This window comes from Sus scrofa, chromosome 15, assembly GCF_000003025.6.
Source record: "Sus scrofa isolate TJ Tabasco breed Duroc chromosome 15, Sscrofa11.1, whole genome shotgun sequence".
Classification (NCBI taxonomy): domain Eukaryota; kingdom Metazoa; phylum Chordata; class Mammalia; order Artiodactyla; family Suidae; genus Sus; species Sus scrofa.
The window spans coordinates 48554661-48579016 of NC_010457.5; the positions used below are offsets into that span (position 1 = coordinate 48554661).

Here is a 24356-nt window from a genome sequence, read left to right on the forward strand (position 1 = left end):
AGGGGCTTCTCTCCAGGCCCTGACTCAGAGTGACTTGCCTTAAAACAAAGGCAAATGCTGCTTGTTTTGTAAGCCCCATGGCTCCCCCGCTGCCAAGCTGCAACAAAGCTGTTGTTCCTCGACCATACCTTGTAAATATTCTGAGTAAATACGGAAAGGTTCCTGGAGACTGCTCTTGGCCGGCGATAGAATGGATGCTTTGTACCAAGGCATAAACAGTATTTATAAAAATAATTACTTTTGGGAATGTCACAGTTAGGGAAAGTAGTTGCATAGCTAAAGTTATGAAATCATTACTCTAATGGCTTTTTTTTTTTTTTGGTTATTGTTTTTGGGCCGCCATCATTTATAGATGATTAATAACTAGGAATGTATTTATTCAGGTGGCTTCAGCACTTCCATTTTAAAATAATACAGCTAACTAGATCCAAAAATCTTCTGTCATATTATATGGGAAAAGTTGGACATAAATTTGAATATACGTCATTATTACAGCTATGGAAAAATCCAATGTAAAAATCCTGGCAGGAAATATGTGACAATGTGCACTGTTGTTTCTGGAATTAATGGATATTTTCTTTGCACTTCTTCCTCTCCATGGCCATTGCTCACTTTCTGTAGTTGCAGGATTTTTAAAAATTTTTTTAGTTGCCACATAAATAGGAACTTCCATGATTTCAAATCCTACATACTTTCCTCTTCAGATTATAGAATCCAAATTGAATAGTGGTTTGATAGTTTGTAGGAAGCACCTTAAGTGTGCATGCCTTTTTAATTCTATGCATTTTCTTAATAAAATGTTTAGGGATATGACCAAAGATTTATGTTCATGCATTTAAATAAATGTTATAATTGTGAAAATTGAAACCAACGTAAATATCCAACAAGAGAGAGATAGTTAAAATATTAAGTTTTGGAGTTCCCGTTGTGGCTCAGCAGGTTTAGAACCCAACTAGAATGAGGGTGCAGGTTCCATCCCTGGCCTCGTCAATGGGTTAAGGATCCAGCATTGCCACCAGCTGTGGAATAGGTCACAAATGCGGCTCGGATCTGGTGTTGCTATGGCTGTGGTGTAGGCTGGCGGCAGCAGCTCCAATTTAACCCCTAGCTTGGGAACTTCCATATACCACAGGTACGGCCCTGAAAAACAAACAATTCAGAACAAAACAAAAAAACTCCTGCTCTGTGTTTGGAAGGGTCAGGTGTGTTTCTAAGGCAGTGTTGCCATGGTTGCGGTGTCCTTTGTAGCCAGGACAAGTGGGATGGGATTTCTCTCTGCACTCTGGCTGGAGCATAGGCAGTTTGCGTCACTGCACTGAACGGGGCCTGCTCTTGTGTTGTGTCCAGCTTGACCCTGTTCCTGACCTATCTGCCTCTTGTAGCGGGTGGTTCTGAGCCTTCCTCCCTGAAACCATCAGACCCTCCTCTGGGCCTCGAAACTGTGATTACCTCAGAGTTCTGCAGGCAGAATGGTCTTGAGGTTGCCCTATGACCTTGTCTCTTTAAACTCATGAATCCCCTGTGCCACAGATTTCAGGAAAAGTTAGTTTTCTGGGTTTCACACCCTACCCCTCCTCCCTGCCTTCGTGGAGACTTGGTACATCATGTTACTTCATATGATGCTTATCTCCGGTTTCCTCGTGGTTGGGGCCCGGTCGGTTTACAGTCAGACTCCAGTCATCCCAGATTACAGATGTAACTCCTCGGGGCCCTTGCTCTGGTTAGGAGGGGGCCGCTCAGCCTTGGCACTGGCCCCAGTACCCGGAGGGGGAGCCATCAATGGCTCTGATGGTGGCACTTGGCCATAACTCTGCATATATTTTTTTACTGAGGTAGAGTTGACTTACAATGTTGTGTTAATTTCTGCTGTACAGCAGAATGATTCAGTTATATATATATATATACACATATATATATATAAAATATTCTTCTTTAAACTATTCTTTTCCATTATGACTTATCTCAGGATATTGAATATAGTTCCCTGTGCTCTACAGTAGGGCCTTGTTGTTTATCCTTTTCATATGTAATAGTCTTCATCTGCCAGCCCCAAACTCCCAGTCCATCCCTCCGCCACCTTGGCAACCTCAAGTCTGTTCTCTATGTCTGTGAGTCTGTTTCTCTTTTGTAAATTGTAAATAAGTTAATTCATGTCATATTTTAGATTCCACACATAAGTGATATTATATGATATTTGTCTTTCTCTGTCTGACTTTCATTCAGTATGATCATTTTGAAGTCCATCCATGTTGCTGCAAATGGCCTAGTTCCTTCTTTTTTAAGGCTGAATAGTATTCCATGATATAGATGTACTACATCGTCGTCGTCTTTTTTTTTTTTTTTTGTCTTTTTAGGGCCACACCTGCAGCGTATAGAGGTTGCCAGGTTAAGGGTCTAATTGGAGCTGTAGCTGTAGCTTCCAACCCATGCCACAGCCACAGCAACACCAGATCTGAGCCGCATCTGCGACCTACATCACAGCTCATAGCAATGCTAGATCCTTAGCCCACTGAGCAAGGCCAGGGATCGAACCTGCAACCTCATGGTTCCTAGTCGGATTCATTTATGCTGCGCCATGACAGGAACTCCCCACCACATCTTCTTGACTCTGCATATTTTCGAGATGACTTAAAGTGGGCTCTCTGAGTGGCCAGTGTCTCATCCTAATCACCAGGATCCCTTTGAGGCAGTAGGTGGCTGTCTGGGCTGAACAGCCACCTGTTGTGCTGGGAGGAGAGTGTTGCCTCCTGCACTGTCTGTCACCAGGGTTTCTTCATGGGTCACCTTAGCTTGGGGCTCAGCTCCACTCTCATATTTGGTTGTGCCAGCTCTGGGTTTTCATAGACCTCCGTCTGTTACATCCTTAAAACCCCAAGCCAGAATCCAGTCCAGAGCTCTTCAGCCTGTGAGCCGAGTATGGTTTTTTACATCCACCCCTCTTTTTTGGTTGTATCCACAGCATGTGGAAGTTCCCAGGCCAGGTATTGAACCCAAGCCACAGCAGGGACAATGCCACATCCCACTCTGCCGTAAGAGAACTCTGATTTTTAATAGGTCATCAAACAAACAAACAAAAACCAAAGAACAGGCCACCATCAGTGGCCTGCACAGCCTGGAACACCTACTCTCTGGCCCTTAATGGAAAACTTCACCAGTCGTCAATTTCCCACCTAAATCAAAAACGAATTCCCAGGAGACTCAGATCATAGGCTCAATCTCTAAAGCCTGTCTCTTTTGTATTTCTTTTAGATGTTTGACTTCTTTGCTGACTTTATCGCTTTTTCTCCCCTCTCCAAAGAAATACAAGCCCTCGGACCCTGCGTTTGCTTATGCTCAGCTAACACACGATGAGCTGATCCAGCTGGTCCTCAAACAGAAGGAAACAATAAGCACGAAGGAGCTTCAGGTGCGCCAGTTGGAGGACTACATCGACAACCTGCTGGTCAGGGTCATGGAAGAGACCCCCAACATCCTCCGGGTCCCCTCTCAGGTCGGCAGAAAAGCAGGAAAGATGTGACTCATCAGCCTCCGACCTTGAGCCTTTTCTTTGCGAGTTTGTTTCCACCTGCTCCTGAGGCCAAGGACTCGGTGTGCCTGCGAGCCGGCGCTCAGGCTCCAAATCACCATCTCCCTTGCTTGTTATCTGGCGAGAGTCAACCCTACCCATGGAAGCCAGGTTAATTATTACAATGAATCTTTTACTGTACATTCCCAGGGTTTTTAAATGCCACTGTGCCTTTAACCGTGTTGTAAGGAGTTTATGCCCCGACCAGAGATGGGGTTAGAAGAGCTGACCCTGGCCCAGAGGTTCGGGTGGCACTGGGGGTATTAAGGTATTTTAACATTGGACTTTCTTCCTTTGATGTTGAGATTTTAAAGTACGTCTCCCCCAGTCATTAAAGGTGGGGGTAAAAGGACCAGGACCATGCCATGGGGGCTGTACTGCGCATCCTTTCTTGGCTTTTGAGTGGCTCAGGTGTGGCTTTTGGCTGCAGATGCTAAATTTTGATACCATGTAAATCTACCTGGCTTCTGGACTTGGTCTTTTGTTTTGACCAGAGCAGAGGAATTTAGGGAGCGCCTCGGGGTGTGCCTTTCAGATTTGGAACCAGCTGCCTTCTCCAGACATCAGCTGCCACTACTCTGTAGCCTTAAATGTGCTCCTTGTCTATCCAGAGGACTTCTCCATGGGGGTCCACAAAGTAGACTGGGGGGTTAGAGTCACTTTACGCTTGAGGGAGTTGGTCAAAGTGTCCCCTCGTGATCTCCAGGTTCCTGCTGGCTAGAGTGGCCGAGGCAGTGCCTTGATAAGGGACCAGGTGATCCAAGCATTTACTAAAATGGATCCACCAGGTATAGTACCACTGATTGCAGCAGGATCCCTTTGACCTTTGCCCCCTGTACCTTTGCTTGGCTCCCTCATTTACCTGACAGCCCTTCCTGGCGTTTCCTCCCTTGTTATAAAATTATCAAGAGCGAGAATATGACACTTATTTGTAGATTGCTGGGTTTGTGTGTGTGTGTGTGTGTGTGTTTTTCATTTTTGGCCACCCCATGGAATATGGAGTTCCTGGGCCAGGGATTAGATCTGACTCATAGTTGTGACCTAAGCTGCAGCTGCTTCAGTGCTGGATCCTTAACCCACTGTGCTGGGCCAGGGATTGAACCTGAGTCCCAGAGTTCCAGAGAAGTGGCTGATCCCATTGTGCCACAGAGGGAACTCCTGTCTTTTTCTTTTTTCTTTTTTTGGCCACTCCCATGGCGTTCAGAGGTTCTTGGACCAAGGATCAAACCTGTGCCACAGCAGCAACCCAGGCCAGCTCCTTAATCCTCTGAGCCACCAGGGAACTCTGGGTTGCAGTCTTTTTTAAAACTAGATTAACGCATGTACTTTTTTTTTTAAATGAGGACACTTGCTCCCTTCTTAACTAATAACAACAGTTCAGATTCTTTAGTAACTGGGTACTGAAATTAGAACGTTTCTGTATTACTCATTTTTTTCTCCTAGTTGTGACAGCATCTCACCAATACCAGGGGAAGAGTGTCACTGGCCCATGGGGTGGGCAGTGGTCGAGACAATAGCAGTAATGAAATTGGGACTCTCTTCTGTGTTCATTTCTGGTATTTGGAAGTTAAGAGGCAAGAGTATTGGCAGCAGAATCCCTTTTCAGGGTCACAGTTGCTGCCACATCAGTTAATATCAGAGCACTTTAATCCGAAGGATGATATTGTAACTTGATTTAGCTAATTAGCTTTTAATGATCTACAGCTGTTTTATTTAATACTCTCCTACAGTACTGGGGACCACTGTAAACTTCTCAGACGACTTGTGTTTTTGTAGTGCTACGCAATGTATCTACATCCCTCCAAAGAGAACTGTCTATTCGCTAGATCTCTGGAAATGTACGTGTATGTATTTGTTCTGCAATATGTTTTTGACTTGAAGTAAATGTGCTTTGACTGTGAGAGCCCTCGTGGACGGGGGTGGCAGGTGGGTGCTGAGTGGCTTCGGGAAGAACTGCCATGGAGACCACCCCCCCTTCTTCCCAAGAGGTGGTGGTGGCTGTGGAGGGATCTGCTGCTAGAACCATGCTGGAGAGGGAGTCCCGGCAGAGGAGCAAATTCCTCTGCCCTGAGATGCCCTTGAGAACTCCGGAGAATGAAGGACAATTTGCTTCAAGAGTGTCTGGTTTCTTCCACTGCTTGGAAAAACATTTTATTACATGTAGCATTCCTGTTCCTCTCAAACAAAGTAGGTAACTTGGAGGTCACTGGTAGGCTGTCCTTAAGGACTCTACTGTGAAGGAGAACTCACCTAGGAAAGCTGGAGCCTGCTCTGAGCTGTTGGCCAAGGCTGACAGATGAGAGGGCTGGAGCTCCTGCAGCTGGAGCTGCTCTGAGGGCTTACGCCCATTCTTCTGCAGCAGGAGAGCCCAGAGTTTCCTCTAGCTGCTGAAAACACTCACCAAACTGACAGGCCCTGGGAGGAGACCATGCTCTGCAAAAGCAGGAGCGGCTCCTTCTTGGCTTTGACTGGCTGCTTCCCCTGGGAGAGCAGTCAATACTTCAGGGAAGCGGCCAATGAAATACTAATGCCTTGCAATGAACTTTGACTGGAGGTCAGCTTCCTGAAAACATGGCAGTCCTTTGCCTGGTAGTTTCATCTCATCTCATTGCTTGGACTTTGACAGATGTCCTGTTCACCCCTTTTATTTCCTGCATGTCAGCCTCCCCGGAGGAGCAAGAACATCTCCCCTTTGCCATGTGAACAGCTGTTGACCCTGAGTGGAAGGTATGTGTGGTTCCAGCTCTACTGACAGTGGGAGCTCAGAAGGTCACAGAAGAGTTAGGGACCATGGCATTCAGCCACCTGCTGGATGGCAGGCCAGAGGCAATTTGATGTAAATTATGCACAGTCTTCCCTTCCTGCAGCCCTTCTCCTGACTGAATTTTTTTCTTTTTTTTTTTTTACAACTACTCGCCAATGATCCACGAAGGCCAAACAATCTCTTGCCTTAGGTGGAGAGCTCAACCTCCCGGTCACCATACCATCCTCCACTCTGTGGTTTCTTGGCATCTATTTTGTGAGCTACTAACTTGACCTATTCCTCTCTCCCAGCATTTTTGGATTATAGAATTGTTATTTCCTGCTTTGTTACTTTGGGAATTTTGGATTTCTTTGGTTTTGTTTTAAGCAGTAGCCTAAATTTCCTACAACACTAAATAAATTGATACTACCTTTCACAGATTGTGTCTGTAGTTTCATGTAGATGCGATAAGAATTTCTTCTGTCTTCCCAGAAAACCTCTCTTAGGGGGTGACTTGTGTTTCTTACCCCATGAGGGCCTCTCTCCTGGATTCCTGCTGGTCCTAACCTCTTAAAAGGAAGGGGACGTGGCGATGAAAGTCCCATTGTAAAGGGGTAGGGGCAGGCAGCACCCGTGACGCTTCTGCATGCGGTGGGGGAGCTACCGAAGGCCTCTCTGGTGTGGGTAGAGGCCTGGTTACCCAACTGGATGTGGATGGCAGGGCCATCACGTAAAAAAGGAGCTTCTTGGGAGTTCTTGTGGCTCAGCGGATTAAGAACTGACCTCTAGCCCAGGAACTTCCATATGGCACAGGTACAGCCCTAAAAAGGAAAAACAAATGAACAAAAAAACAAAAACAAAAAGAGCTTCTCTTAATTAAAACTCACAGCCTTCCAAGTTTGTGTAAAATAAAAAAGCCCTCTGCAAGGAAAGGATGTTTCCACAAATGACCCTGCACTTTTCCCCAAGATTCATTTCCCTTGGTTTTGGAGGGGGCACCCTGCCCACTGTGGAAAATGTCACTTACAGGGTGAACGATGACCATGGTGTCAGCAGCAGGCACTCCTCTAGCCCTTGGGCCCCATCCCCCGAGCTTTCTGGGTTCTGCAGTCTTGATCTGGGAAGGCAGAAGAGATGCCTTCACATTCAAGTTCAAAACTGGCTTAGCTGAGCACTCTGGGGCCAGTGGATCCCAAAGCCACAAAATCCCCTGAGGGAGGGTGTCTTAACTTAGCCTTCAGATGTTCGATGGTTTTCCATGGACACGTGTATTCTGAGCCCTGGGAATAGTCACCCTGGTGACACTGATAGGCCTTCTGAGCAGGGAACCTGCTTCTGTCCTTGTAGATTGTGGCTGAACCTTGTCTCCAAAAGGAAGGGCCCTTTATTGAGTTCCTGCCTTTTCCTAGAAACTGCTTAATTCTCATCAGTTTAGACAATATCTCCATATGTAGATGAGGAAATGGAGACTTTCAGAGGCATCTGAAGGGGAGTTCCTGCTCTGGCTTTGGCGCAGTGGATTAATGATCTGGCCTGTCTCTCTGGAGACACTGGTTCCATTCCCCACCTGGTGCAATAAGTGAAGGATCCAGCATTGCTGCCTCTATGGCTCAGATCCTGTCCCCAGCCTGGGAACTTCCATACGCCGTGGGGGTGGCCGAAAAAGAAAAAAAAACACAAAACAGGCATCAGAAAGAATTCAAACTCCTGGCCTGTCTGACTAGGGGCTCTAGAACCAGCGTCAGGACACTCTGACATCTCGTTTATGGGGCCCTCAAGCCAAGGATGATTTTTCCTTTTTTTATATTATTATTTTTTAATGTGGGATGAATAAGTCTAAACATTGAATGGCCGGAGTGATGGCCACAGTCTACAACACTGCACTCAATACTGGAGATTTTTACATTTTTGTAACAATGAAAAAGTAACAAGTTCATGACACATGGAAATTACACGAAAGTCAAATTTCGATGTCTGGAGTTCCGTCGTGGCTCAATGGTTAACGAATCCAACTAGGAACCGTGAGGTTGTGGGTTCGATCGCTGGCCTCACTCAGTGGGTTGAGGATCCGGTGTTGCCATGAGCTGTGGTGTAGATTGCAGAGGTGGCTGGGATCCTGCCTTGCTGTGGCTGTGGGATAGGCCGGTGGCTACAGCTCCGATTAGACCCTAGCCTGTGAACCTCCATATGCTGTGGGTGCAGCCCTAGAAAAGAAAAAAAGAAAAAAGAAATTTCATTGTCCACATAATTTTATTGGGCTACTGGAGGCACTCCCAGGACGCAGGAGTGAGAAAGACAGGTCATTCCCAGGGAGACGTGTAACAAAGGGGAAGTCAGACAAGCACACCAAAGGAATATGCACGGGGGAGCCCAAAGTCAACTGCCCACAAGCCAGCAGTGCCTTACTCTCTCTCTGAGGGTCTTCTCTCTAGAAAGAACTCTGGCCTCAAGGTCAGTGTTACACATCTAGACCATGGCTGAGGCTCCCTCCCTTGGGGCTTTCTGCTCTAATCCAGCCCATTCTGGGAACTCAGAATTCCACAGGTTTGGATGCCAGGTACCATAGGAGCTCCAGACTTACAGACAAGAAGCAGGGTTCCAGCTTCACAGGCTAGGGGTGCAGTGGGGGCAAGAGGTTTGAACATCTATATGTTCCGTGGTCACCATCACTGAACAACGCTAACTCTTAGTAGAGTTTGTAGTAGCAGAAAAGGCTCAAAGGATGACGTACGTGGACCTGATTTTCAAGATGAAGGCAAATACATTTCCTAAATGAACGGGTCTTTTCCTGAGACCATGAACCCAAGACTGGGCTATCTTGGTCAAGTGCGCCACCTCCTGGCCTGGGTCTGCCCACCTCCCAGAGGGCAAGGCTCTCAGGCTATCACATACCAGTGGCTGGAAGAGACCGACCCACACCCTCCACCCTTAGAGTTGCTGGTTGGAGGATCAGAAAACCGCTCTTCCACTCTACTATGGGTAATGTTGGGGAAAGCAGAATTTCAAGGCTTCTGTTGTGGGTAGATGACTGTAATAAAATCCCCCACCCAAAAAAATGCAGTGAAGTTCGAGATCTGCACAAAATTAGGGATGGAAGTAGTCTGATGCTGTTCTGTACATAGGTAATGTAAAGAACTGCTCCCTGGGAGTTCCTGTCATGGCTCAGTAGTTAATGATCCGACTAGGGACCATGAGGTTGCAGGTTCGATCCCTGGCCTTGTTCATTGGGTTAAGGATCCGGCGTTGCCATGAGCTGTGGTGTAGGTTGCAGATGCGGCTCGGATCCCGCATTGCTGTGGCTGTGGTGTAGGCCGGTGGCTACAGCTCCGATTAGACCCCTGACCTGGGAACCTCCATATGACTCAGGAGCAGCCCTAGAAAAGGCAAAAAGACAAAAAAAAAAAAAAAAAAAAGCTACTCCCTGGGGTTCCCACTGTAGTACAACAGGATGGATGATGTCTCTGCAGCAGCAGGAACACAGGTTCATTCCCTGGCCTGGCACAATGCGTTAAGGACCTGGTATTGCCACAGCTCTGGTGTAGGTCGCAGTTCCATTTCAGATTCAATCCGATCCCTGGCCTGGGAACTCCATATGACAAGGGGTGGCAAAACAAAAACAGGAAGTGCAGAGTTCCCGTCGTGGCTCAGTGGTTAACAAATCTGACTAGGAACCATGAGGTTGCAAGGCAACCTCAGTGGGTTAAGAATCTGGTGTTGCCGTGAGCTGTGGTGTAGGTCGCAGACGCGGCTCAGATCCTGTGTTGCTATGGCTCTGGCATAGGCCAGTGGCTACAGCTCCAATTCAACCCTTAGTCTGGGAACCTCCATATGCCGCAGGTGTGGCCCTAGAAAAGGCAGAAAGACAAAAAAAAAAAAAAAAAAAAAAAAAAAAGAAGAAGAAAGAAAACAAACAAAAACAGGAAATGCTCATTGTGGCTCAGTGGTAATGAGCCTGACCCAGGTTATCCATGAGGACACGGGTTTGATCCCTGGCCTCATCAGTGGGTTAAGGATCCAGTGTTACTGTGAGCTATGGTGTAGGTCACACACACCACTCAGATCCCATGTTGCTGTGGCTGTAACATAGACCAGCAGCTGTAGCTCTGATTCAATCCCTAGCCTGGGAACTACATATGCTTGAGTGCAGCCCTAAAAAGCAAACACAACAAAACAAACAAAACCAACCAAACAAAAAACTACACTTGCCCCCCAAAATAAGGATGTGGACCCTACAGGCTAAAATTAAGGGTTGTCTCTCAGAGCTGTGTGTGGTAGCATGAAAGCGTGTCTCAACATTGATCTGCTGGACAGCCAGAAGTGTGTCATACCTCCAGAAAAGAGGGGACTTGGGGTACACACCATCCCAGACCAGTGTGCGGAAGCTCACATATGGGGTGGGGCTAGAGCAAGTAATTTTAGTGTCAGGGAATGCACTGTCAGGAACAATTGTATCCCTTGCTTGGGGGAGGGGCCCATCCTCCAGTGTGATCAGGCCCTGAGGTCCTGTTGGACGCCTCTAAAAGGAGAGTGGTGCTCATGCTCTAAGAAAGCATTCTCTTGGGGAAGAGATGGGGTCCTTAGATGTGGCAATCAGGGAGAGAGACTGACTATGGAAAAGAAGGGAATGATGCTGGATATTTAACCCACTGAGCAAGGCCAGGGATCAAAACTACACCCTCAAGGACAGTGTCAGTTCTTAACCTGCTGAGCCACAACAGGTACTCCCACTTTCAGACGGTGTTTTTGTTTGGTTTGGTTTGTTTATTTTGGCCACACCCATCCCTAAAAGCGTGTTGCATCCGCTAGAAGATCAGCTCCAAAAGTCGGGGCTTTGCTTTGCTCACGGCTCTTTCGCCAGGGCCTGAAACAGTGCCTGTACATTGGCACATAGTGGGCACTCCATAAATAGCTTTTGCAGAAATGGGCAAATGCCATTAGTCTTCTATATCTCAGACCTCAGTTCTAACCAATATGGCATAAAGAACATGGGTTTTGGAACTGAACAGATAGACTCCTAATTCTCTCTCTCTTTTTATTTTATTTTTTTATTTTTATTTATTTATTTTTTTTTGGTCTTTTTGGCCATTTCTAGGGCCGCTCCCGCGGCATATGGAGGTTCCCAGGCTAGGGGTCTAATCGGAGCTGTAGCCGCCAGCCTACACCACAGTCACAGCAATGCCGGATCCGAGCCGCATCTGCAACCTACACCACAGCTCATGGCAACGCCGGATCCTTAACCCACTGAGCAAGGCCAGGGATTGAACCCGCAACCTCATGGTTCCTAGTCGGATTCGTTAACCACTGGGCCACGACGGGAACTCCTCTCTTTTTATTTTTTTTGGCCAAGCCCATGGCATGTAGAAGTTTCTGGGTGAGGGATTGAACCCACGTCACAGCAGTGACCCAAACCACAGCAGTGACAACACCAAATTCCTTAACTGCTAGGTCACCAGGGAACTCCTGGTTTGGTTTGTTTGTTTTTTGTTTTTGCTTTTTAGAGCCCTACCCATGGCATACGGAAGTTCTCAGGCTAGGGGTCGAATCAGAGCTACACCTGCCAGCCTACGCTACGGCCACAGCAATACCCAATCTGAGCTGCATCTTTGACCTATACCACAGCTCGGATCCTTAATCCACTGAGCAAGGCTAGGGATTGAACCTACATCTTCACAAATACTAGTCTGGTGCATGACCACTGAGCCATAACAGGAACTCCTGGTTGGTTTTTATTTTTATTTGTATTTTTAAAATTTTATGGCTGCACCTGCAGCATGTGGAAGTTCCTGGGCCAGGGACTGAATCTGAACCACAACTGGGACTTATGCCATAGCTGTGTAATACCGAGCCATTTAACCCACTCACTAGGCCAGAAATTGAACCTGCACCTCTTCAGCGACTCAAGCTGCTGCAGTCGGATATTTATTTATTTAAAAACATTTTAATTATAGTTGACTTGCAATGTTCTGTCAATTTCTGCTGTACAGCAAAGTGACCCAGTTATACATGCATACACATTCTTTTTCTCATATTATCTTCTATCATGTTCTATCACAAGTGATTGGATATAAGTCCCTGAGCTATACAGCAGGACCTCATTGCTTATCCATTCTAAATGTAATAGTTTGGGAGTTCCCACTGTGGCTCAGTGGTAACAAACCTGACTAGTATCCATGGGGACGCAGGTTCAATCCCTGGCCTTGTTCAATGGGTTAAGGATCTGGTGTTGCCTTGAGCTATGGTATAGGTTGCAGAGGCAGCTCGGGTTTGGTGTTGCTGTGGTGTAAGCCAGCAGCTACAGCTCCAATTCAACCCCTAGCCTGGGAACTTCCATATGCTGTGAGTAGGACCATAAAAAGACAAAAGGAAGGAAGGAAGGAAGGAAGGAAGGAAGGAAGAAGGAAGGAAGGAAGGAAGAAAGAAAGAAAGAAAGAAAGAAAGAAAGAAAGAAAGAAAGAAAGAAAGAAAGAAAGAAAAAGAAAATACCTCTTTGATGACTTTTAATTTATGCTCAAACATGACATACAAAATCTCTAATTGGTAAGCTTGGTTTCTATAACACTGCTAGCGGCACAGTTTTCCTCAAGATTCTTTGATCTGTGCTATATACCATGCTAGGAACTTTGGAGCTAGAATCTTGGAGCATCTTAAAGCTCAAGGTTTTAAAAACATCCGCATCTGCTTGAACCCTCCAGATTGCCAAAGGCCTCACCACCCCATATTCTTTCTCTCCAACTCCTTTAGACATTCTTTGCCTAGCCTCTGAAGGCATTTGAGGGTGCCACTCTGGATTTTAATTCAACTCCTTTATTCCACAGTTGAGAAAAATGGACTGCAAAGAGAAGAGACAACTGGCTCGAGGTGAAGGCGCTCTGGAAGGAACACAGTTCCCTGCCCTCTCACTAGACCACTCTCCCTTTTAGACACAAACTTTGTACCATGGCCCAAATCAACGTTCCTTACCAAAGGGAAATGGAGCATCTACGATTCCCCTAGCGCTTTAGAAAAAAGAGTTCTTTGTGGATGGCAACAATTTTCTTGTATATTATGCGTATCCATGCATGTAAAAAGCTCACCCAAATGCAACTGCTAGTCTAGCCCACCTCAAACTAACTACAGTTTGCGGAGAACCCGAAGACGCAGTCCAGCAGGAACCCCCGTCTCCTGGCTCACATTTCTACCCGAGTCCTCAGAGGAAAGGACCGGAAGTGGGGCGTGGCCGAGGAGGAACTACCCATAGTACGGCTGTCACGCTGGCCGGAAGGAGGTGGTGCAGGCCTTAGAAAGCTCCGCTCCTACTTCCTGTTTGCAACACTGTTGCTGTTGTCGACGTTAGGGGCGGTTACCCGAAGGCTTCCTCGGCTCTGGACGGGTTGTAAGATGCCGGGAAGAGGCCGCTGCCCCGATTGCGGCTCCACTGAGCTGGTGGAAGACTCACACTATTCGCAGAGCCAGCTGGTGTGCTCCGACTGCGGCTGTGTGGTCACCGAGGGAGTCCTTACGACCACCTTCAGTGATGAGGGCAACCTCCGAGGTACCTTGCGGGCTTTTCCAGGGCAATGGATAACAGCCTGGGGGCAGTGGAGTGATTGACGTCGAGATTCTTATCTCCTGCCTTTTCCTGGTCACATGCACGGGAGAAAATGGCCTAAAGTGAACGAGTGAGCTGTAGAAGCTCAGGGACTGCGGTTTATCTGTGTTTTTCTAGCAAGGTATTTGGTATTAATAAACGCTGAATAAATGAAATCAAGAGAGAAAGCTGCACTCAATTTACCTAGTCTGGGCATGGTGGAAGGATTGCGGATCAATTCTTTACGAATACAGAAAATACTATTACCGCAAAGTAGTTTTGAGCACTAATTGGCAAAAGCATCTTTTTTTTTTTTTTTTTTTCTTCCCTCTCTGCTCTTCAAGTCTGTGACCAATGCAACCCTCAGAATATTCAGTCAGGAAAATTGCCTGAATTGGATGTACAAGAGAGATGGCTGGAACACTTGGAGCTGCTTTAGTGCAGTCCTAATCTTCCTAAATTTCTTTGTATTGGGTACTGTTTGTGGTCATAGAAAATCAGATGGACCTTTAATGTGCAAAGATGGGACAAGAAGTGGATGCGTCCTGGTTTGGCTCCTGGGTTTTGTGTGGTGGGAGGGCAAGGGTGTGGCACGTGGAGGCTAAACAAGCTATTTGTTGCCCATTATCTTACAGAAGTAACATATTCCCGAAGCACAGGGGAAAATGAACAAGTTAGTCGCAGCCAGCAACGAGGTGAGAATAAACCTTTTATGACATAGTGCTTTAAAGAAAACTCTCCTGATGGTCCAGCCCATCTACTTATCTTTCCTGTTTTCAGCATTACTGTGTAAGGCTGAGTTGAAGAGAATGGTAATTAAAAATAAAGGATGATAGGGTTTCCTGGTGGCTCAGTTGGTTAAGGATCTGGTGTTGTCCTGCTATGACTTGGGTTGCTGCTGTCGCATGGGTTCGATCCCTGGCCCAGGAACTTCCACATGTCACGGGCATGGCAAAAAAAAAGAAAGGAAGGGAGCGAGGAGATGGTTCTAAGAGAGGTAGCAATTAGGTGGAAGATTCAGGTTTGCTTGGGGATTTGTTTGAGGTAGACTAAGGAGCTCAGATGCAAACTTTGGCTTGGCCACAAATCAAACCAGCCTCCAAAAGATGGGGCACTGAAATGTGACTTCTTTCTATAAGTGACTTTGTGCCTCCCAAATGTCCTCACTAAGTGTCGCTGTTGTCATTATAGAAAGGTTTGTTATTTGTGCATCTCATATCTGAGGCAGGTTTACCAGAAATTGCTGGGAGCTGCATGATGGCTCCTTTGACCCCTTTATGTAGAATATCATGCCATCTGCAGACAGTGACAGTTTTACTGCTTCTTTTCCGCTTTTTTTTTTTTAATTTTTAATATAATTTTATTTTTTTTTCTTTTGTCTTTTTAGGGCCATATCCATGGCAAATGGAGGGTCCCATGCTAGGGGTTGAATCAGAGCTGTAGCCTCTGGCCTACACCAGAACAACAGCAATGTGAGATCCAAGCCACGTCTGCGACCTATACCACAGCTCACAGCAACGCTGGATCCTTAACCCACTGAGTGAGGCCAGGGATCGAACCGGCGTCCTCATGGATATGGGATTTGTTAACCACTGAGCCATGACGGGAACTCTTTTTCTAGTTTGGATTCCTATTGTTTCTGTTCCTCCTCCGATTGCTCTGGTTAGATCTTCCAAAACTCTGTTGAATAAAAATGGTGAGGGTGGGCATCCTTGTCTTGTTCGTGATCTTAGAGGAAAGGCTTTCAGCTTTACATCGTTGAATGTGATGTTAGCTCTGTGTTTGTCATATGTGGTCTTCCTTATGTTGAGATATGTTCCCTCTATGCCCACACTCTGGAGAGTTTTTACTGTAAATGGATGTTGAATTTTATAAAACACTTTTTCTGTATCTATTGAGATGACCATATGGTTTCTATGGTTCATTTTGGTGTGTCACATTTGTTGACTTGTGGATATTGAAAAATCCTTGTATCCCTGGGATAAATCCCACTTGGTTGTGGTATATCATCCTTTTAAAGATCATTCTTTATTGTTGGGACTAACTCCTGCTATGGGTTTTCCTAGGTCTCCGCCGAGTGAGAGACCTCTGTCGAGTTCTGCAGCTACCACCAACATTTGAGGACACGGCAGTTGCCTACTACCAACAGGCATACCAGCACTCTGGCATCCGTGCTGCCAGGCTGCAAAAGAAGGAGGTGTTGGTCGGGTGCTGTGTCTTAATTACCTGCCGGCAGCGTAACTGGCCCCTGACCATGGGAACCATCTGCACCCTAATCTATGCAGATTTGGATGTGTTTTCTGGCACCTACATGCAGATGGTGAAGCTCCTGGGGCTAGACGTGCCGTCTCTGTGCTTGGCAGACCTGGTGAAGACTTACTGTAGCAGGTACCTGCTGTGTGGGAGACGCTGGGTTGGGGTGGGACCTGAACCCTTTTATCTCTAGCTGCCTCTTTTTGACCAGGCGCATTTCCAAGGATGTGGGAGAGAAGTCTCTTCTCCCTCTCCCAGGCTTAGTAGTAGTCACATTGATCCCGTTTTACATTTCTAGAATGGTATAATTTTCAAATCCCTTTGCCCACAGCACCCTAATGATGTAGGAAGTAGGTATTAGCCTTGGCATAGGGCTCTTGAGGTCCACCTCTCATGTTTTGCGTGGCTGAATGCTGTGACCCTGCCTCGGGAGGATCACCTGTGATTAGACCCAAGAAGTTATTAGTAAATGACAGGGTGGAGCTAGAAGCTAAATTTTATTGTTGTTCTAAGTAGCTGTGTCCTTTTCCTTTTTTTCTGGTAAATAATAGTAGAAAGCAAAGGCTATCGGTGTCAGATAATCCTGGGTTTGAAGCTTGGTTATTTCCAAGCTGGGTAACTGTGGGCAAGTTTTTCCAACTCTCAATGCACATAACAGGGTATTGAGTAGATTAAAGGAGAACACCTGTAAAGCACTCAGAAGGATGGCTGGCAGGGGGTGGTCAACAAATGTTAGCTCCCTGCCTTCTCCTGCCCTTCACTTCTCCAGCAGAAGGCTCATCCTGTCCTCTCTGGTACCCGGATGACCTTGCTGCCCAGCAGGCGTGAGTGTTTCCAGGAGGGTAGAACAGCTTGCTATCTTCCTCAGTTTGGAAGAGCAGTCCCCTGCTACCCCCCACCGCATCCCGTCGGTGTTGAGACCAGACCGTCTTTTTGGTTATTTCAGCTTCAAACTTTTTCAAGCCTCCCCGTCTGTGCCAGCCAAGTACGTGGAAGACAAGGAGAAGATGCTGTCTCGAACACTGCAGCTGGTGGAGCTGGCGGATGAGACGTGGCTGGTGACTGGGCGGCATCCCCTACCTGTCGTTACTGCTGCCACTTTCCTGGCCTGGCAGTCGCTGCAGCCTTCTGATCGGCTGACTTGTTCCCTGGCCCGATTTTGTAAATTGGCAAACGTGGACCTTCCCTACCCTGCTGCCTCCCGCCTGCAGGAGCTGTTGGCCGTGCTGCTGCGGATGGCCGGGCAGCTGGCCTGGTTGCAGGTTCTGAAGCTTGACAAGCGGTCTGTGGTGAAGCACATCGGTGACCTCCTCCAGCACCGCCACACGCTAGTCCGCAAGGCCTTTCGAGATGGAACCTCAGAGACAGACGAGCGGGAGAAGGAGCTGCCGGGGCAGGGACAGGGGAAGGAGGAGGCGGGGAGCAGCTCTGTAGATTTGCCTGAGGGGAAGCGGCCAGCGAGTCCTGCCCCCCTCCTCCCACCCTGCATGTTGAAGCCCCCAAAGCGGATCTGTCCCACCCCCCCTGTCTCCACGGTCACCGGCGATGAGAACATTTCTGATAGTGAGATTGAGCAATACTTGCGTACCCCTCAGGAAGTTAGGGACTTCCAGAAAGCCCAGGCTGCTGGACAGGCCACCACGAGTGGTCCTAACCCTCCCTGATGCACATCCAGAGTTGGGGCTGCCTCACCCCGACCTGAGGGCAGGGTGGTGATAGTCCTGACACCTCAGAGAAGTTCGTGTATACAAGTCTAGGTATTGTCGTTCTTGTTTCAAGGACCCGAGAGGGGCTCTGCAGTTACTTGACCCAAGGCCCTGGAGTAGAAGTCAGAAGGAATGCAGGGACATGTGGGTTGGAGGGAGTCCCATCTCTTGGACTCAGAGAGTGGGTTGCACGTACTCCTGTTCCCAGGCTGGCTTTCCTCTTGGACTGTTGGGAGAGTGGCAGGGTCACTCCTGCTCCTGGTGTGGCTGCTGTGCTGCTGGTGGGGCCTCCCTTCTGGTGTGGAGCAGCAGGCATTCCCCCATTTGGAGGACGAGACCCCAGGCAACCCTTGGCCATGCATCTGTTCACAGGTCTGAGTGGGTTCACGTGTATAGTATCAGAGATCCTCTACCTCATAACAGACTGACCGTGGTTGGAGTAAGGTCATAGCTCAAAGGGCTTTGCAAATTTTTAATATATTAAAACAAGAGGCATCTGCTAGAAAACATTCTATTGTATAAAACCGGAGCTTTTAAAAACATGTTTTCTTTGGCACTTTTCATCCCCTCCCTCCCCATTCCCCAGCGTATTGCAAAAAGCTCTCCAGTGCTAAGGCATTGGCAGGGTATGTAAACAGCAGCCAGCGTATGTGGAAGAGTAATACGAAGCTTTTTTTTTTTTTTTTTTTTCTTTTTTCGGTTCCTGTCTAATATTGTCTGTGCAGCAAGCATAAGTAACAGGATCCATCACAAGGTGTGTGGGTTTTCTCCCTTCCTCTCAGTCTTCTCTAACCTTGGTGACCAGGCTGGGGTGACCTGGGAGTTGGGAGGGGACCTGCCCCAGGCCTGGTTTCCCTGTTGCTCTTCATAGCACCCAAGGTTCCCTCTGCTCTCCATGGGTCCTATAATCAAAGGTTGCCTTTTAGGTTGGGGAAAAATACTAAGGAGTGCTGGTGTTTAAAAGTAGCAGAGGCTCAGGCCCCAGGTGAGCAGCAGGAGCCCCACATACTGCCTCAGGGAACTGGCTTGGGCTCCTGTGAGGGAGGAAGCTGCTTTGATGTTTTGGAGATTTCTCCCTAATATGGAGCTAAAGGTCAGGTCTCAGGAATGATTCTCCAGCGTGGCTTCCTGGAGGCAGGGAGTGCGCCCCCTCAGTGCCTGGGAGGCTGGGGCTGGGAGTGTGGGTCCCACAACTGAACAGTAAGTGCTTTCGGCACCACCTGCAGCCTGGCGGTGGCGCCCATCTGCAGAGCATTGATAGGACCTGGCTTAAGGCATGGCCACTTCAGCCCCCCATCTGAGCGCCAGCGATCTCTGCTACCTTCGAGTTATCCCCATGTGTCTGGCAGTTAGCTTCTTAGGTGTAGGGCTGGGCTTTGTCCTGAAGTGCCACCCCTGAGCCCTGCTGTGGGGTTTGTGTACCAGTCCTGTGGGAGTGGTGTTCGGCCCTAATTGTGCCCACCCCTCCTCAGAGCTGACTGATCCCCACAGCTGCCTTTCACATCCTCCCGCCCTCTCTTGCATAGTTAATTCGAAAAGCAGCACCTGTTTCCCTCCCATTGGTCCTGGTCACCTGGCTCATCTGCTAGATTGGCTCCCTAATTAGCCAAAAAACTGGGTGGGAGAGAGGCCTAGGATGGGGGCTTTAGTGAAGGGCAGTGAGAATGCCCTCCCCAAGCTCCCGCTGTCTGTGTTCTCCTGATGAGGCTGATGGCCACGAGTGAGGTGATGTGGGCAGGCGCAGGGGGTACCTTAGGAGGAGCCCGCCTGAGTTGTGCCGTCCCTTCCACTCTCAGTCACTTCACAGACGGACAGGACCTTCCCCCCAACCCTATATGGGACGGAAATATATCCTGCCAGCGGTTCTGGGATTGTCAGTCGCTACACCCGGAGGGATGGACCTCTTAGTAGAGACGGGCCTCTGCCTATCCCTTCCCCAGCCTCCAGGACTAAAGCTACTGAGGCACCTCTCCCTCAAACCTGGGGACGTACCGATAGACGTCTTTGAGGGCTCCCGAGAAGCGGGGTCACAAGCCCACGCGGCCAGCACATCCTAAAGCGGCGCCCGCCCCCACCCTAGACCGTGGTCTCGCTCTTCCAGAGGCCAGTCTTCATACAGCCGCTCCCGGCCGCCTCCGTGCCGGTCAAGGTGATGTCGTCGTATTTGCCGCCCTTCGGGGCGCCATTCAGGCTGGCTGTGTTGAGCGGGTACGAGCGGCGCTTGCTCTCCTTCTCCAGCGCGCCGGCCCCGCCGCCCTTGAGGTTGTCGCGGCTAGAGCAGCGGCGCTGGCCCGGCCGGCCGGGCTCGGAGAGGGGCGCGGCGCTGGTGTCGCTGCCTTCCGACGGCGTGAGCATGGGCTCGCCCTCGGGCCGGGGTCCGGCGCCCGGGCTGTTGCGGCCGCTGCCCGGGTAGCTGTCGCTCGGGCTGTTGTGCAGGCTGCCACTCTCGCTGGACTGCAGCTCAGCCGCTCCCGCTGCGCCCCCCCGCAGCGCCCTGAGCCGGTTCTTGCCGCCGGCCTCCCCCGCGCGGTGCCCCTTGGCCCGGCTCTTGTGGCCCCGGCGACCGTGGTGCAAGTTGTTGGGATGCCGCGGGCCGAGGGCCCCCCGGGGGCCCGGAGGCTCGGGCTCCCCCTCCCCGCGGACCGCCGAGCCCGCCTCGCACGCCTGGCTCTGCGCCAGCTGCAGGTTGGTGAGCTTGCAGGGGCCCGGGGGTGGCGCGTGGCCGCTGCTGCTGCTCGGGGACGACTTGAGGGACGCGGGCCCTTCTCCGAACATCGGGGACCCGTCTTCGGCGGCGGCGGGAGCGGCCCGCGGGGAGGCGCGAGAGGCCGAGGCAGGGGGACAGCAGGCGCGCCAGGAGGCCCTGACGTCCCTGCGCCTGGCACAGTGGTGGGTGAAGACGAAGAGGCCCAGGGCAGAGGCCGCCACCCCGTACAGACAACTGCACACCACCCGGGGTAGCCAGCGCTGGGATACGGTCAGGGCCCCACAGGCCCACATGGCCAGGTACAGGAAATGAGTGGTCACCAGCGCCCCCAACTGGACTCCCGGAGAATAGAGGCCGTCACCATCCTCCGGGGGCCCGGGCGTCGCCACTCCTGCGCTCCCAGCGGCCAGTAGGGAACCTGAGTCGCTCAGGAGGGGGCCGCTGCTCCTGAGCCTGGTGGAGCCCCTCAGCTCCTCCCCTGGCTCCAGGGGGACCCTGCTGGTTCCCCCCTTGGGGCTCTGGGCCAGAGGACCCCGTAAGCGCAGCCCTGCGCACAGGAAATAGATCCAAGTGATGAGCAGAATCAAAGCCACCGGGATGTAGAAGGCTCCTAGGCTTGGACGCCACACCAGCCAGCAGCTGAGGAGAGACACAGGCAGCATGTCTGAGGTGAGGCCCGCAGGCTGAGTGGATGGGGTGGTAGGATACGGTGAGTGGAGAGGCGGAGACCCGCATAGGTGACATGCAGGGGCCAGGGCTGGGTGACTGCTGAGTGGGTGGGCAGGTAGAAGGCCAGTGAAGTAGCAGACATCTGGGGCAGGATGGGTAGGTGTGGGCGGGCAGCGGGCTCACTAGGGGCTGTGGTCCCTGTAGTTGTGGATGTTGACAGCAGCGGTGATGCCACAGATAATGAGTGGGATCCCTCCCGCGATCAAATAGAACCTGGAAAGGAATGGGGTTTGGTGTTCAGGACCCCTCGGCTCATGTCTCTGTCCCATCCTCTTTCCCCTAGAAATGATGTCAGGTTTTTTGGGATTTGTTTGTTTGTTTGTTTGTTTGTTTTTGGCTGGGAATGCAAGGTCCCTACAGGGCAAGGTCAGTAGTTCCCTAAGGGACTTGACCAAGACTGTTCTAAGGGATAGAGGCCAGAATTGCTTTCTATCCCCCTAAACAGTGCAGAAGTCAGGGTGCCACCTCCCAGGATCCCTGTCCAATGACCTTTGGAGTCACTTTCTTCCAGGCCTTTTCCTGCCTGAAAACCCCAAAGGTGCACTCCCTCCATGGCACTGGGCAACCTGGCGCCAACTGGAGCCTTGACTCTTCTGTCTTCCGAGCCTGGTCTCCCAGGACCTTACACCCACCCTGGGAGAACAGCTTTGGTGTCCTACCTGCCCCCCAGCTGAGCCTTTCCCCACTGCCAGGCTGACGGGTGGCAGCACGTACCGGAGCATGGGTCGTGGGGCAGGCACGGCAGCGTCCCCTTCTTGTGGAGGGGGTGCCCTCCAGGTGAGCTCCTTGTGGAGGACACGGGCCTTCACACCCATCCAGAGCAGTGTGGACAGTGAAGAGTAGTGCAGGGTGATACCCACCTGTCGGGTTAGGGCACTGAGGCTGGGGGACCGGCCATCCCAGAGCCTCGGTCCCCCGCAGTGTCCCCCCACACCTCCCTGTGCCCAGCCCCCTCCTCTACCCAGATCCTCCCCAGGGATCTGTCCCTGCCCGTACTCTCCCTACTGCCAGCTCTGGGTTCTCCCCGTGACCCTGTCATTGCTACGTGGATTGTCCCCCACCTGTTTTCCATTGCAGGTCCCCATTCTCCACTTTGAAGTCCTGTCTCCTAGTTTTCTGCTTCCTACCACCCCTAGATCTCATGTCAACCTCTCCCGAAAGGTTGGACGAAGAGCAGTGGAGCTGAAGCCCATTAGCATGAGCCCCCCTTTCTTCCCTTGTGTCCCCCTACTCTATGCCTAGGCCACAGGCACTAAATTGGGGGCCCCCTACCCCGCCCCAGCCCCTCTGCTTACCGCCTGGCAGACAATCTGGTAGTTGGTGAGTGTGATGCCTCCGGCAAAGACAGCGGAGGTCATGGCCATGTGGAAGCACAGGTTCAGCAGCATGTGCCAGCCCTTCCGGGACACATGGATGGAGCTGCCCCAGAAACAGGCTTTAATTAACGGGGCACCCAACACAAGGCCGCGCCCGCGGGTATCAAGGCCTCTGGGAAAGCCAAAGTGGGAAAGGAGCTATTGGTGTGCATGCATGGGTGTGCAGGGGATCGATGCCTTAACCCCCAGATGTGTTTTCCAACCCCAGAACTTTCAAATAAAATGCTAGGCAAGAGCCTGGGAAAGCCACATGAACCCGCCTGGGAAGGGAGCACCTGACAGTACTTAGTGACACCCATGGCCTTCCCACCACCCGCCCCCGTCCTCCAGGACCTCCCACCTGTGGTTGAGGATGTAGGTGATGATGGTGGAGAAGAGGCAGAGCAGCAGCAGGGCGGTACAGGGGTACACGACGGGGTGCAGCCCTGCCCCTGAGCCCCCCACCTCCCTGGGGAAGGTACTCAGTTCCTGGAAAGGATAGGGGAGAGGAAATGAGAAGAGGAAGCCAGGAGTAGAGAGACCGCCCTGTGGAGTCCTGGCCAGTCCTCCAGGCCAGGTTTCCTCTTCTCAAGCCCAGTCAGCTTTAGCCCTTAGTCCAGCCGGGTAACAAAGATGTAAGATCCAGGCCATTCACTCTTAGAAGGTCAATTGGGGTTTTGTTTTGTTTTGTTTTGTTTGTTCAGGGCCGCACCTGGGGCATATGGAAGTTCCTGGGCTAGGGGTGAATAGGAGCTGTAGCCACAGCAACACCAGAACCAGGCTGCATCTTCCACCTATGCTGCACCTGGGGCAACGCCAGATCCTTAACCCGCATCTTCATGGATACTAGTCGGGTTCTTAACCCACTGAGCCACACGGGAACTCCTGGGTTGGATTTTTTTTTTTTTTTTTTTGGCTGCACCCGAGGCATGTAGAAGTTCCCAGGCCAGGGATCACATCGGCACCACAGCAGTGACAATGCTGGCTCCTTAATCCACTGTGCCACAAGGGAGCTCCTAGGCAGTGTTAATGGTCCGCCTTTCAGGGGACTTTTCAGGCTTCCAGCCTGAGTATCAGAGATGAGGAAAACGGGGGAAGGTTGTGTCTCTGACCAGCTGCAGGCCTGCTCAGCATCTGGGAAAGTGGGGTGTGAAATATGGTGTGGGAGGGGCAACTAGACAGGGGCGAGTGGGGAGTGTGACCAGAATGGAGAAACGTTCCCAGATTTTTTTTTTTTTTTCACTTTAACAATCTGGGTGTCAGAGATACAGGGTATGGAGACCAGGCTGGGTGGTTCCTGGTCCATTTCTCTCCACGTGAGGGTGGAGGCAGGATTTCCCTGTCTCCTGAAAGATGAAAAGGTGTGGGGGAGGAGTTCCTGTTGTGGCTCTGTGGGTTAAGAACCCAGCTAGTATCTATGAGGATGCAGGTTCAATCCCTGGCCTCACTCAGTGGGTTAAGGATCCAGCGTTGCTGTGAGCTGTGGTATAGGTCGTAGATGCCGCTCAGACCCTGTGTTGCTATGGCTGTGGTGTAGGCCAGCAGCTGCAGCTCTGATTAGACCCCTAGCTTGGGGACCTCCATATGCCGAAAGTGCAGCCCTGGAAAAAAAAGGAAAACAAACAAAAGGCGTAGGGGAGACTGAGGGACATTTCCCCAGAGTCCTGAGCATCATGAGGCCCTTTGAGGCTGCTGTCCTTTGAGTATTTCTGAGGCCCCACATGGCACACC

At 50.3% G+C, this 24356-nt stretch overlaps 3 protein-coding genes across 5 annotated transcripts in view; 2 read left to right on the plus strand and 1 right to left on the minus strand.

Annotated features, from left to right (window-relative positions):
* Positions 1 to 6748, plus strand: part of RAB11FIP1 (RAB11 family interacting protein 1) — a 34030-nt gene extending 27282 nt beyond the window's left edge. The window contains exon 6 of one of the 3 annotated variants that reach the window (XR_002339442.1): positions 3299 to 6741. Coding sequence is in view for 1 of the 3 variants with exons in the window: in XM_021076260.1 (XP_020931919.1) it covers positions 3299 to 3517 (219 nt within the window). In the remaining 2 variants the exon portion in view is untranslated. Of the gene's footprint in view, positions 1 to 3298 lie in introns of all 3 variants that reach the window. The other 2 variants (XR_002339443.1, XM_021076260.1) reach the window with 2 other exon arrangements.
* On the plus strand, positions 13547 to 18376 carry BRF2 (BRF2, RNA polymerase III transcription initiation factor subunit). Its single transcript, XM_003133367.6, has 4 exons — positions 13547 to 13839; positions 14511 to 14570; positions 15942 to 16263; positions 17075 to 18376. Exons 1-4 carry the CDS (start codon positions 13686 to 13688, stop codon positions 17790 to 17792), a joined length of 1254 nt encoding a protein of 417 aa, XP_003133415.3. The 5' UTR covers positions 13547 to 13685; the 3' UTR covers positions 17793 to 18376.
* Positions 18293 to 24356, minus strand: part of ADGRA2 (adhesion G protein-coupled receptor A2) — a 38082-nt gene continuing 32018 nt past the window's right edge. The window contains 5 exon segments of the mRNA XM_003133366.4: positions 18293 to 21180; positions 21394 to 21483; positions 21985 to 22130; positions 22566 to 22689; positions 22987 to 23114. Coding sequence (XP_003133414.2) covers positions 19911 to 21180; positions 21394 to 21483; positions 21985 to 22130; positions 22566 to 22689; positions 22987 to 23114 — 1758 coding nt within the window. The 3' untranslated portion in view covers positions 18293 to 19910.

Excerpts from the sequence above, each read along its gene's own strand:
- BRF2 (XM_003133367.6), top strand. The coding sequence starts at position 13,686 with ATGCCGGGAAGAGGCCGCTGCCCCGATTGCGGCTCCACTGAGCTGGTG. Across the intron at positions 13,840-14,510 it reads TGATGAGGGCAACCTCCGAG|AAGTAACATATTCCCGAAGC; the intron begins GTACCTTGCGGG and ends ATTATCTTACAG. Across the intron at positions 14,571-15,941 it reads TAGTCGCAGCCAGCAACGAG|GTCTCCGCCGAGTGAGAGAC; the intron begins GTGAGAATAAAC and ends GGGTTTTCCTAG.